Raw genomic sequence first — 13,742 nt, 5'->3', positions numbered from 1 at the left:
TGAGCCATTTAGTATTTAGTTCCAAATGCTATTAGGCTTACTTTCAAATCTAAGAAAAACCTATCATTGATCATTTTCATAGACGGAAAAATTGGTGCGATAAATTCTCCACAATCACAGAATTAGCATGTGGCAAAGCTAAATTTTAGACTGCTTTAACTTGACTTTTATAGTATTTGTCAAATGATTAGGCTAGGGTTATAGAGACTATTGGACAAATAATAGGCTTGACTGGTCTTACTTCACTTCATTGCAAGTTCCTTGAACTTAGAAATCTGTATAAATCTACTCTAGGTATAATATATTCGTGTCATCCTAAGTCAGGACTGGCCCAGCGAAAACCAGCCCCAGTACATTTCAGGCTCTTTGGCACAGATGACTTACATAAAGTGGCCTGGAATTATGCTAATCCATTTGTTTACACATAAATTGAATTTATAAAAAGCTTATTACTTGTGCTAGCAAATATATGTTTCTGACTAATGTTGTCATATGTTTTCACTCAAATGGGTTTTCCAGTAGATGGGAGTACATACTTAAAGAGATAATAAAAATTGTTTTGGAGATATTGACTGGCAACTTTTTTTTTTCCGCTTTTAGTATAAAATACCCTAATTACGCCAAATATGGATGCTGCAAATATTCCAAGTGTGTGCTTAAATACTCAAGTTGATTTTATTAACTGGTACAAATGACTTCACCATCCCTATTGGCACCTTACTTCCTGGTTATTAACTAGATCTGTCAATTCTTTAACCCTACCACATTCCTATTATTGGCCAGTGACCCTCCATCAGATCTAGTGTCGCTCAGGCCAATCCAATAATCTGTCTGGCTTGTGGACTTGAGCCATTACTTTTTAAAACTCATGTTTACCACCCCATCCTTTGATGATAAATCACATGACCAAACTGTGGGATTCTCTTTGAACATAACCATGGAAAGCTCCAGCAATAGTTTTCCAGGGTTCAGTTCACTCAGTCATGTCTGACTCTCTGTGACCCCATAGACTGCAGCACACCAGGCTTCCCTGTCCATCGCCAACTCCTGGAGTCCACCTAAACCCATGTCCACTGAGTCGGTGATGCCACCCAACGATCTCATCCTCTGTTGTCCCCTTCTCCTCCCGCCTTCAATCTTTCCCAGCATCAGGGTCTTTTCAAATGAGTCTGCTCTTCACATCAGGTGGCCAAAGTATTGGAGTTTCAGCTTCAGCATCAGTCCTTCCACTGAATATTCAGGACTGATTTCCTTTAGGATGGGCTGGTTAGATCTCCTTGAAGTCCAAGGGACTCTCAAGAATCTTCTCCAACACCACATTTCAAAAGCATCAATTCTTCGGTGCTCAGCTTTCTTTATAGTCCAACTCTCACCAACCATACATGACTACTGGAAAAACCATAGCCTTGACTAGACGGACTTTTGTTGGCAAAGTAATGCCTCTGCTTTTTAATATGTTGTCTAGGTTGGTTATAGCATTTCTTCCAAGGAGTAAGTGTCTTTTAATTTCATGGCTGCAGTCACCATCTGCAGTGATTTTGTGGCCCAAAAAAATAAGGTCTGCCAGTTTCCTCATCTATTTGCCATGAAGTGATGGGACCAGGTGCCATGATCTTAGGTTTCTGAATGTTGAGTTTTAAGCCAAATTTTTCACTCTCCTCTTTCACTTTCATCAAGAGGCTCTTTAGTTCTTTACTTTCTGCCATAAGGGTGGTATCAGCTGTATATCTGAGGTTATTGATCTCTTTCCCAGAAATCTTGATTCCAGATTGTGCTTCATTTTTTACCATTAGTATACATATTACCCCCTGAAAATACTAACTCTTCTAGCAAGGTTGAATTTGTGCTAAAATTATTTTCAGTTGGTTACCCTAAGAAAAATCTATCTCCTTCCCTGTATCATTAGTAGAATTCTTTGATTGCATGTAATGAAAACAGTATAAAAAATTTTTTTGGCTGTGCCAGGTCCCAGCTGCAGCATGTAGGCTTTTAGTTGTGGCATGCAAACTCTTACTTGTAGCATGTAGGATCTAGTTCTCTGACCAGGGATGGAACCTAGGCCCCCTGTGTTGGGGGTGTGGAGTCTTAGCCACTGGATGACCAGGCAAATCCAAAGAAAAGAATATTTTTGTTATGAGCTAACGGGGGAAAAAATGAGATAAAAGGATTTTGTGTTTTAATTTATCTGGGCTGCAATGGGTCTTCATTGCAGTATGCAGGCTCGGTAATTATGGCACTTGGGCCTAGTCTTGGCATGTGGGATCTTATGTTTCCTGACCAGGGATCAAACCCAGGTCCCCTGCACTGGGAGTCTTATCCACTGGATCACCAGGGAAGTCCCAAGATAAAAGCTTTTTTTTTTTTCTTTAATATGAAATTCCTTAGCCAATGAAATGTGGAAATAATCCTGTCTGTATTGAGAAATCTCTCTCACACACACATGCACACACACAGTGATCCAACCAAAAGATCATGTGAAAGGAGCTTAAATAATAAAACTGAAAGGAAATCAAGAAAAATTCAGATTCAGCAGGTCTTGAATAAGATTTCAATAACCAAAATTTATAGAATTCAAGGACAGTATTTATTAAATACTCAACTATATGCTAAGAATTATACATGTATTATAGTTTAGCTACTACTTAGACATTAATCTAGTAAAGCAAGTACAATTATTTCCATTTTTCTTCTTATAAACACTCCTTTATGGCTTGCAGGTGACTTATCAAAGGCCATGTAAACAGTAAGTAATGAAATCAGAATTTGTATCAAATACAAAGGCCATTCTTTACCGAAAGTATGACAGCTGCCTCTGTATATACACGTATGTTATCAGATCTCCTACAGTTCAAATAAACTAGGTCAGACATGGTCTCCAGTCACAAGATTAAAACGTAGTGAGAAGTGCTATGACAGGTGTGTGCCAGAGCCCTGTCGGAGTGACAGGAAAAAGGCTGCACTTCTTCAGAGACAAAAACATGGCAACAATTATTCAGCATGGACAGATATATGGAGATGAAAGGGGTAGGAGAAATTCCACATAATCCATGTTTTAGTGTCTATCTTTTTGCCAAAAGTAATAACCATATCAGAATATATTATACAGAGATCAGTCTGTCAAGAACCAAGGAGTTTCAGCTTGCAAAAAGTGAAGAAAAGAAACAAGGAATGACCCATGGGGAACAAGCCTAGAAATACGGACTCAAGTGAATTCACACAAAATGTAGTGGACAGGGATAACTGAAAGAAGAATGAATCACACCCCATGCTGTTTCATTCCCAGTTCTGGTGTTTTTATTTTAGAAAGAAAGCACATTGAACTAAACACTGGAGAGCTACTGTTGCCTTGTTTTGTGTTACTTCTATCCTCCATTTGAAAAAGCATCCAGTCAAGATCAATCTTCATCCATTCTGTGAGATGAAAAGAACCTAGAGGGCAAAAACACATACAACTCACTCAAACCACAGATTTAAACACTATCTATAAATAGGATGAGAAAAAAGAAAAAGAAGATACACAGAGTAGCTAATATAACAATAAAAAATAGTAAATTGTCTAGACTGCTGCCAAAAACCATAACCATATCTTTCCGTAATCACCACACTTTACCTTGGTGGTCTCAACTGACAAAAGGTCTAAGGTATATCATCCTTACTTCTCAAATTTACTTGACTCTTCTTCAGGAGAAACTATTCTTATTTCCTGGAATTTTCTCTCTGGAATCAACAGTTCATTTATAGGTCCATTATTTTATCTATTTTTTTCAAGATGTTGCCAACACCACAGCCAAAATTTTGTTGTTGTCCCTGGAGTTTTGTGACTTATTTCAGTTAGACATCAAGTAAGCATATTTTTCTAGTGACCGATTTAAACTGTACTATAGAGATATGGGCTTCCCTGGTGGCTCAGAAGGTAGAGCGTCTGCCTGCAGTTCGGGAGACCTAGGTTCGATCCCTGGGTCAGGAAGATCCTCTGGAGAAGGAAATGGCAACACACTCCAGTACTCTTGCCTGGAAAATTCCATGGACAAAGGAGCCTGGTAGGCTACAGTCCATGAGATTTTGAAGAGTCGGACACGACTGAGCAACTTCACTTTATAAAGACATGTGCTATCTTACAAAAATCAACCTAATTTTAGACACTGAATTTTATATTAATTAAAAAATAACAGTTATACAATAAATATGTCAATAATATTACTCCCTAACAATCTTATCATATAGACAACAGTGTTTTATTTTAGTCAGCACCAAGAAGAGAAAAAATATCACAGAAAGTTACTCTAACAAAATGCCTGAACAAACAAAATTTAATTTAAAAGGTTTTTCCTCTAGTGCTCCAGACTACACTTGCAGTAAGTTATTCAATGAGCAATAATTTTGGCTCTGATTAAGATCCAAGCTGTTCATTTTCTTTCAGCTCTAAAGCACTGACATCTCCGTATACTAACCAAAATACGACAGAACTCTTTTTAAAAATTTAGAAATTGTAATCTTATTAACTGAAGCCATGTATTCTTATGTTCTATTCTAACATATGTAAAGCTGTGTTTAGCATTAATCAATTTTTAATAGGTGACTTTTTATACCATTTTAAAAAAGAAAATTCACCATGTATTTAAACGATTATATCAGTTATTTCGGCTTCATGTTACTGTAAATCCTTTCTTCCAAGTATACATAATCAGTCTACTTAACTATCTCCTTCTCCCATTGCTAGCCTAGAAATCTGTCAGAAAAAGAAATTCAGAATATAATGTTCTATCTTTGTTGCAGATTGTTTTGTTTCCCAGAACAGAAACAAAGGTAGGCCAGAGGGGAGATGAAGTAAAATCCACAGGGACTGAGTGAGAAAGAGAAGCATGGAGAGACAGAGGTAAGAGAAATACGAAGCCAGGTAAGTGGAAGAACAACCAGAGAAAGAGGAGAGGGAAGGCAGAGCCAAATAAGCAAGAGAGAAGGCGGATGTATGTGCAGAGGGACTGATGGGCAGACAGTGATAAAGAAATAGGACTAGAAAGGAAAGAGCAGGATCATTTTCAGCCCCAAACTTTGTCAAATTACATACTTCTATAGTTATCCACCTAATAATGGGAGGTTATATTTACTATGAGATAGCATAAATTTTTACCATCATTAAAGTCCCCATATAGAATATGTTAGTAACTTGATGGGGGAAATCTTTTCACAGTAAGTATCAGATCACCATGTTGTACACTTTCTTAAAATTTTATCTGTCACTTATACCTCAATAAAGTTGAGATTAAAAAAAATTTACACGTATCAAGATACTGGAAATCTCTAATTTTACATATTGCTCTTTTTCTCCCCTAATTTAAAGAATGATAGTACTCTACTTAGGACAAATTCATTCCACATCAAAAATTTATAGCCATTCATGGTTACACACCACAGTAAATTATGTAACACTGGTACTGGACTGAAAACACGTTCTTGAAATTAACTTACCATTTTAGAGTCAAGATCAGCAATTGCAGTCCTGTTTCCATTTCTGCCCTGTTGCTGGACATGGTATGTCACGTTCTCTCTCTTCTCCTATGCAGACTGCTAGTAGCCATCAATCTGAAGAATTCTTTCTTCTGCTGCCACCTACCAGTTTATTTCTCTGCTGCAGCAGAAGAGTATATAGAAAAGGTTCTCGCTTACTAGTCACATTAAATAGAAAGCTTCCTTTGTTTAATATTTCATATTTTCACATGTGCATGAACTTCCTGTTTCCCTGAAACCTCCCCACCAAAAGTTAAAACAACAAAAATCCCAATCACAGAAAATCAAAACAGGTATGATCAATGTTCATGCTAAGCTGGGGGAGGGGGAGGGGGAGAGATTCAGACACTCAGCAGTTGCCATCAAGGAGCCATTTCTTGTCTGTTAACAATTTTCTTCTTCACCTGTCCCTACAAACAATAAATGCATAACTTAACATTTTAACTAGGTAGTCTACAACTCCTGCAAATTTTAAGTTCAGAGACTACCAAAAGACTCGTGGAAGATGCAGCAATAAAGGAGTATTTTAAAGTAATTCTAGAAACTAAGGGTGTTAGGTGCTTTACCTGCTTGAGTTTTCAATGTTCTGGACTGCTTATTGCCCAATGGCTCTGAATACATTAAAACACGAACACATACGCCACCTACATTTAAAATAGGGTAGCATTTGTATGCCCATATAAGCAATGGGTGTATTTTTTTTTTTGCAAAAGAGTAACTTCATTAGGTCCTTTTAAAAGGACTAACCACCGGAAAAAAAAAAAAAAGGCACATTTTCTCATACTCTAAACATACATAGAAGAATTAGGGCAAAAAAAGGGAGACACGGTGACAAATGTAATAACTGTTGTAGAACTGGAAATTAATACCACAAAAACGCTTTTTCTCTTTTTTAGTATCCTGAGATTCACTTGTATTCAGATTCCCCTTATTACTGAGGTCTCGGTTTCATTTATTCTTTATTAGCTACTAAAGAACAATATGCAAGAATGAGCTAGTGATAATAATGAACTAGTAAAAATGACATGTTTTTGTTCCACCCTCCCACTACCTTTACTCCCAAGTAAAATCTTTTTTGGTTAACTTAAAAAAAATAAAGCAAACACTGACATAAGCACTAAAGAAAGGCTGGTCAACAGTGGCACTGCAGTGACATTGTTTCTTCTTTTTCATTCCTTCCCCCATCTCAAGCCCCACCCTTTGACCTCTGTATATGGGATGAGCCTGAGCAGGAGAGTTGCTGATGTCAGGACTGCGCCGTTCCCACGGATGCTTCTAGAGGCCTGCTGTGCTTCTGGGAACTGGGGCACAGGGATGGCTGTCTGACTGAAACCTAAAACAACAACAATTCACCCCACCCCTCATGTTCCCGAACCCCACAACAGCAGCCAGGTAATACGCTATATAAGGACCATCTAATATAGTTTGAATATGGTGAAATCTGAAAGTAATCATTCTTAACATGTGAGCGATCTTCAGGGAGGGGGAAGTGGGGAAGGCAGCGGAATGGAGGTTCACAAATCCTCCACGTTCCAAGTAATCACATAGTGCATACACCCTAATGCTAGCCATTCTTATCAGCAACAGAACAAGGTCCTTCCATTCAAGCCTATTTAGTATACATCATAAATTACTGCAAGAGTGCAGTGGGATTCCTCGGTTAGTAAATTTCAGTTCAAGAGATAAATATTTTAAATCTTAAGATGCTACGGGAATGATTATCCCTACCTCACAGGAGTGAACTGAAGCACAAAACAAGTTAGTAACTTCTTATATGCCTTTAGCAGTAGAAACCACATTACAAGCCAGGATTCCCTATTCACTAACCTGGAGGGTTATCAGATTTACAGCCTGCTTGAATAGGACATCCAAAGAGAAGTTTTGAAAGGTCCTGACTTCTGCCACTAAAATCCTACCTATTAGAAAGAGGATTATCTCCCAAAACTCCTATTAGAGCTAAAACTTCAGGAAGGACAGGAAAAAGGAAAAGGGTAGGTGGACTGGGATAGACAGAGGAGGGGATAGTATATTAACTAATGGGAAGGCTGTTAAAATGGCTAAGTTATATTCCTATTTCTGCCACTAACTTTGCTTCATGGAATTAATAAATTGCTTCAAGATCCTGTGCTTCAGAAGTGCCCTCCAATCTATTCAACCTATAACTGTTTGAATGTTTAAACTATTACTTTATGACATCTGCTGACATCTACCTCTTTGTGAGAACTAGTGTTTCAGAAACACTAAAATCATTTGTTCTGAAATCATGCTGCTCCTGAAATAAATACTCGCTGTTATCTTGGTTTCATTACCTTTCACTTTTATAATGAAGTCAGAGAAAGAGAAGCACTACTACGGTCAACTGAAGGCTATGATGAGTTTTTACCATATATATAACCTAGAACCTAATTTTACCTTTTCAAAACTCTAGTTTTCCATACCTGTCAACTCCTAATTGATGTCTTTATACTGTGAGCTCACTGTGTATTCGGAACACCAACCTCTGAAAAAGCTTAAGCCAGAGTAGCACAATGGAAGAAACATACAAACCCAAAACAAAAACAAAGCCAAAAAAGTCACACTCTGAAATAATCATAGACATATATGCAAGAAATGGAAAGATCTAAATGGCTAAAGCAAATCCCCCAAGAAAGTTCTGAGTTCATCCCAACTAATTCAAACTTTACCCCCAAAGGTTTTTCTATAACCAAATTATTTGCTAGATGAATTTACACATTGTTTTTTGAAACAAAAATAATTACAAACCCATGGGTGCTTCAAAGTACATAAAGAAAGGAACTTTTAAAAAGAAAGTAAGGTTAGCCTTGTGATGGAAAAAAAAAAGGAGAATCAAATTACCTGCCAGCAGGCTGGGGTTGTGCCTGAATCCAAACCGCTGCATTTACCATTCACTCTACAGCTGCATTATTGGGGGAAGGGGAGTTTAGAAGGGCACTGACCCCGAAAGTTCTCAATACTTCTCACTCATCATCAGGAAGGGGGAAGAAGGAAAGTTTTTTCTCTGGGTATTTTTTTGTTTGTTTGTTTTTGTTTTTTTGGCTCCTGAAAAGGCTGGCAAAGAACAGTAATAGTGCAAGCAGTTAGAATATTTCTTTAAAAACAATTTTTAAAATGCAAAACATTATGGAATTTAAAACACCACATTTTCGTTAATGTAGAAAGAGCTGTCACTAGAGTTAGGCAGCCACCCCAAAACAGCATGGCAAAAGGGCAATTGGTATAAAGGAAATAAAATACCACACAAAAATCCAAAACAAAACTAAAAACATTTCAAATTAAACCTGGAAGACTAGGAGATTCCAACAGCAGATTTCTGTCCACTACTGAAACATTCCAAAATCCAAGCTTCAAAGGCGCCTAAATGTATCTTAAATGAAATTGTTTTTGTTTTGTTTTTTAAGAAAAAAAAAAAAAGAAAGAAAGGAAGCAGTACCTGGTTATAAATCCTGCAATATATTACATTAAAAAATATCCTAGTACAACAAAAACAAATTTTAAAAGAAATTAAACAAACAAACAAACAAATAAAAACAGTAGCAGCAGAGGTTACCTGTCTGAGCACCTACATTTTCTTAGGAGGGGATCGTGTCTCACCAGCCATATAGCCCATAAACCTTCTCAAAAAGAGTGAGTGAGCCAGGAGAAAAATGTAACACAAGATTGGATTTCACAACGTCTCTAAGCGCCCCAGAACCCAAACTGGGGATTCATTGAAGGAAGAGAATTTCTTTTTCCTTGTTTTCTTCTTGAGAAAAAGAAGAGATGATCATGAAAGTCAATGACTTCTTTCAATGTCTTCAATACCTTCTCAAAAGTCTGATAAAGTGGTTGATGAAAACAAGTCTCTCAATGGATTTTTTCCTAAATATTCCAGGATGTTTTCTTATTTGATAGCATATACAGAAATATTTCAAAGTTCAGTGGAGTTAGAGCCAGCAGAAATGACCAATCAAAAGAAAATAACTATTAAAACTTTTAAATGGAATAGTTCATATCTGTATGTTTGTGTATATATATATAGTCCGCTTTTCATCATGGGTGACATAAAAGCAATATCAGAAAGAATTATGTTTAAATACAATTCAGAATACAATTTTAACAATATATAATAGTTTTACAATAATTCAGATTTTTGCATGATAACAACTATACATATTTGGTTAATACACATTTTTAACTCTCATAATAGCAATAAAGATTTTAAGAAATTTACTAAACAATATGAAAATATACTTAACTTTCACTTAAATATCTGAGCTGGTTTATTTGGGTTCTTCCAGTATGGTTTGTTCATAGTCTTTACTTTTTTGAGAGAATTCAAAAGGATATTTGTGTTCTTTAACTCTAAGATGACCATCCTTGCCCTTCTCATTCTAACATATGAGTGTATGATCTAGAAGTAGGTTGGTAAGGCTATGTTTTAATAAGAGTGTGAATGCACAAAAGATGGATAGTGAGCAAAAGTAACAGTGAAATAATCTCAGATACTTTTTCTAATGTAGTTGGTCAATTAGATAATTTTTTACAAGGCTACACCTATATCCTTCCTGGTGCCTTATCCCATCCAACAGAAACCTTGAGTTTTTCATCAAATAGAGAGGCTGTTCTACTTGCGTTTTAAAATTCACTGACCTATATACATGTGGTATGTAACTATTCCAAGTGTATGTGTCATAATCTATGTGGCAACCAGATGGTCTCTATACACATATGAATGATGATTTAATTAAAGTTCTCCCTTTTCAGTTCTCTATCCCAAATAGTGTGCATCTTCCAAAGTACGGTCATTCAGTAAAACAAGTACCAAGTGAGCCAGAGGTACTTATATATGCCACAGTATGTCCCACGATAACCTCGTACAAGTCAAAATTTTTTAGATGAGATTAGAATATCCTAAAGTAAACCAGAAACTCCTCTTATACACCTTTTTCTAAGGTGAAATGAGACACTGCACAGATTAGAGGTACTATTCTATTTGTCAACAATCAACCTTTCACTCCATTTTAATATTATTTAATTCTATGGAAAAGAAAACAAATTTTATTACATTCCTTTTTTTTTTAAAATGGGGAAAAACTGTACAAGTAAGCATGATCAAACCTCTGTTAGAACTGGTTAATACTGATCTTATTGCCTCGAAGTCTCTCTAGTAAGTGTCCAAGAAATTATGTTTAAGGTCCATCTGAAGGAAAAAAAGCACTGGAGAGGCAAGAAAGGACTTGGGTAAAAAGCTTCAGAGGATTGTAGGGAGATGGAACTTGCTGTTTAAAAAAATTACGTTGAACTCTGGATCATCTCTACTTCTTAACACACCTTCCAAACCATTCGTTGGAATAGTTTCCCATGCTTAAAGGCTCATATTATATGCAGTTTGAGGGCTTTTATGAATTCAGAAATAAAGAAATATAAAGAGAATATTGAAGGCTTCAGAGTAGGGCTATAAGAGACTGCTAAGTCCCCAAACAAAAAATGTTCAGTCTACCCCACCGCAAAATCTATGTGTAATAGGAAAAAATGCACAGCAAGAAGCAGAGGGAAAGCATGTAGCCTTGAATAAATCATACACTGGACAGTCTAGAATCAAAGTAAAAAAGCAAACAACACACATATACACAAAAGCCTAAAAAGCATCTATTCTCCTCATATCTTCAGGTGAGTACCTCTACCCAGCAGAGTACAGTTATGAAAACAACTTGACTGTTTTTTTTTTTTTAAGTAAAAAACTGTGTTTCCCATCATGCTCCATTTTCTAGTTTCTATCCTTTTTGATGGTTGGTGTAAACAAAAAGCAAACACATAAACATGCATGCGTGTGCAAGCACATGCACACACATGCACACACACACAACACCCTCTTAAAATGTGAAAAATGCAAATAAATAATGATGGAATCACTTCAATTTTATACTCAGGAACTTATAGGCCCTTGATTTGCCCCCCCAAAATATTTTACCTTGTCCTTATTCTTTAAATGCCCAACCACCAAAAGAAAAAAGGAAAAAATAAAAGGCTTAAATGCACATGTTTCAAGTCAGTGTCTTGTTAACAAAAAAGGTAGCATTTTCTTCACTTTGGCCATTGTTAAAGATGCAGGCATAGATCAGGGAATGTTAAGACTAGCATGTATTAAAAAAAATGCAACATTAACAGAGCATATGTCTTTCAAAAAAGGCTAAAACACTAACAAATACAAGTCAATGCACATATTTTTAACTAGTGCAATTTTATCTACAATGGAGTAAATGTTATTTTGTGTGCCAGACATTGCAATACTGTTCATTTCCCTTTTATCATGCAAACATGCCAATTTTGTCATTAAAGGAAATTTTTATTGGGACACACTCACATTGCCCTCCCACCCATATCAAGGGTTGAAAAAAGTCGCTAAGAGAGTCCCTTAGAATTTCGTAAATATGAAGATAAAGCTGCTAGTTAATAGTGTATAGGCTGAATTTTCAGATTTTTAAAAAAGAAAAAATTATAATTTAGGTGGATGTTTACCTCATCCATTAAAACACAATATGAAATTACACTCCTGTGAAATTTGTACCAACTGTACAAAAACAAAAAGGGCCATGAAAAAAATTATGATCTTCATGGCCTGAGAGCCTACACATTTCTGAGTAACTTATAAGAGTAACTACAAGAGCCTGACATTTTTCTGTGTCTCACCTCTTCTGCCTCTCTATCTGTAGCATTTGTAAATAAAAGTAACATCTTAATAGCAGAGATCATGTCTATCTCCCACTTTTTCCCTCCTAACTACTCCTACTCATCTTCCTGAGCATTTTTCATGAACAGCATTGCAAGTTGGTTTAAAAAAGAAAGAAAAAAGAAAGAAAAAAAGGAAAGAAGAAAAAGAAAGTTTTACAAGGGTTTTGTTGGTTAATTATTTACCGGTGGAATCACTCCACCAGGAGTTTGATTTCATTGGCTAGCAGTTGGTTCATGTTGAATAGGCCCCCTGGGAGCTTGGTGAGCAGCTCTCGCTCGGTGGTTTCAGGGTCGCTGTCAACAGAGCTGGAACTTGCGCTCATGTTGTCGACAGCAGTGTTGGCTGGGGGACCCAGCTCCGGCTCACTAGTCTCACTGGCCGTGGACACCACGGAGAGCAGGGACATACGCCGGGTGAGCCGGCCAGAGGGCAGAAGGGAGGCGGCATAGTCCGCAATGATACCAGCTACATCTAGATTACAAGCCTTATCAAAGGCGATGAAACCTACATTTGCATTGGCCTCGCAGACACAGAAGGAGCCGTCGTCTTTCATCAACAGGTCAATGCCACACACATCCATTCCTAGGATATTAGACACCTGGATAGCTAGCTGCTTCCCTTGTTCACTCAATGAGCACATCATCCCGACACCACCTGACAAAAGAGAAAAAAAGAAATGATAAATTTTTGGAGTAAAACTAAAGCAGACCTTAAAAATAACCCCACTAAGGTTAATCATCTCTTCAAAATCTTCTAAATCAATAGCAAAAACAAAAGTGCTATGCTAATGTAAAACTGGGACTCTGAAGTCTAGGACTCCTTCATTAGGGAATCCCCTTTGAAATTGATGAGTACTTTTTCAATGTTATATTTTCTGAAGACAATGAACTTTGACTAAAGCCTATCTTACTTGCAATAACATGGAACTTTTGCAAAAATACAGTTAACTATTTAATATTGTTATTGGTTTCTATCAGTTCCAGATTTTAATTTGTAAAAATAATAGAGATGCGTAACAGAGACTCAGAGAAGGCAATGGCAACCCACTCCAGTACTCTTGCCTGGAAAATCCCATGGACAGAGGAGCCTGGTAGGCTGTGGTCCATGGGGTCGCTGAGAGTCGGACACAATTGAGCAACTTCACTTTCACTTTTCACTTTCATGCACTGGAGAAGGAAATGGCAACAACCCACTCCAGTGTTCTTGCCGGGAGAATCCCAGGGACGGGGGAGTCTGGTGGGCTGCTGTTTCTAGGGTCGCACAGAGTCACAACTGAAGCGACGCAGCAGCAGCAACAGGGAACAGAATCTAGGAACATGGTTCTCTTGCTCAACAGCCCCTATTCTATGTGTCATCCCTAAGCTGAAAGGATCCTGGGGCTTAAGGCAGTTGGCTGAGTAGAGGGGAACTCTTTGCTGGTATCTGAGAGAAAAGAATTAGAACTAGATTTTCTAATTTGGTGACCAGCTTCAGGAAGCTTTAGATAAGGACCAGAAAGCAA

General features: G+C 37.2%; 1 protein-coding gene across 11 annotated transcripts in view; it reads right to left on the bottom strand.

The window, feature by feature from the left end:
- RIMKLB (ribosomal modification protein rimK like family member B) overlaps positions 2,931 to 13,742 on the bottom strand; it is a 45,269-nt gene continuing 34,457 nt past the window's right edge. For 7 of the 11 annotated variants that reach the window (XM_018048517.1, XM_018048508.1, XM_018048518.1 and 4 more), the window contains exons 6-7: positions 5,470 to 12,895; positions 2,931 to 3,429 (exon numbers count right to left, since the gene is read on the bottom strand). In XM_018048517.1, the coding sequence (XP_017904006.1) occupies positions 12,432 to 12,895 (464 nt within the window). In that variant the 3' untranslated portion in view covers positions 2,931 to 3,429; positions 5,470 to 12,431. The remainder of the gene's footprint in view (positions 3,430 to 5,469; positions 12,896 to 13,742) is intronic. The other 4 variants (XM_018048511.1, XM_018048509.1, XM_018048510.1 and 1 more) reach the window with 4 other exon arrangements.

The sequence above is a fragment of the Capra hircus genome, chromosome 5 (genome assembly GCF_001704415.2).
Source record: "Capra hircus breed San Clemente chromosome 5, ASM170441v1, whole genome shotgun sequence".
In the NCBI taxonomy this organism is placed as follows: Eukaryota; Metazoa; Chordata; class Mammalia; order Artiodactyla; family Bovidae; genus Capra; species Capra hircus.
Note: the sequence above shows the minus strand (reverse complement) of the source record. Positions and strands in the feature narration are given on the sequence as shown.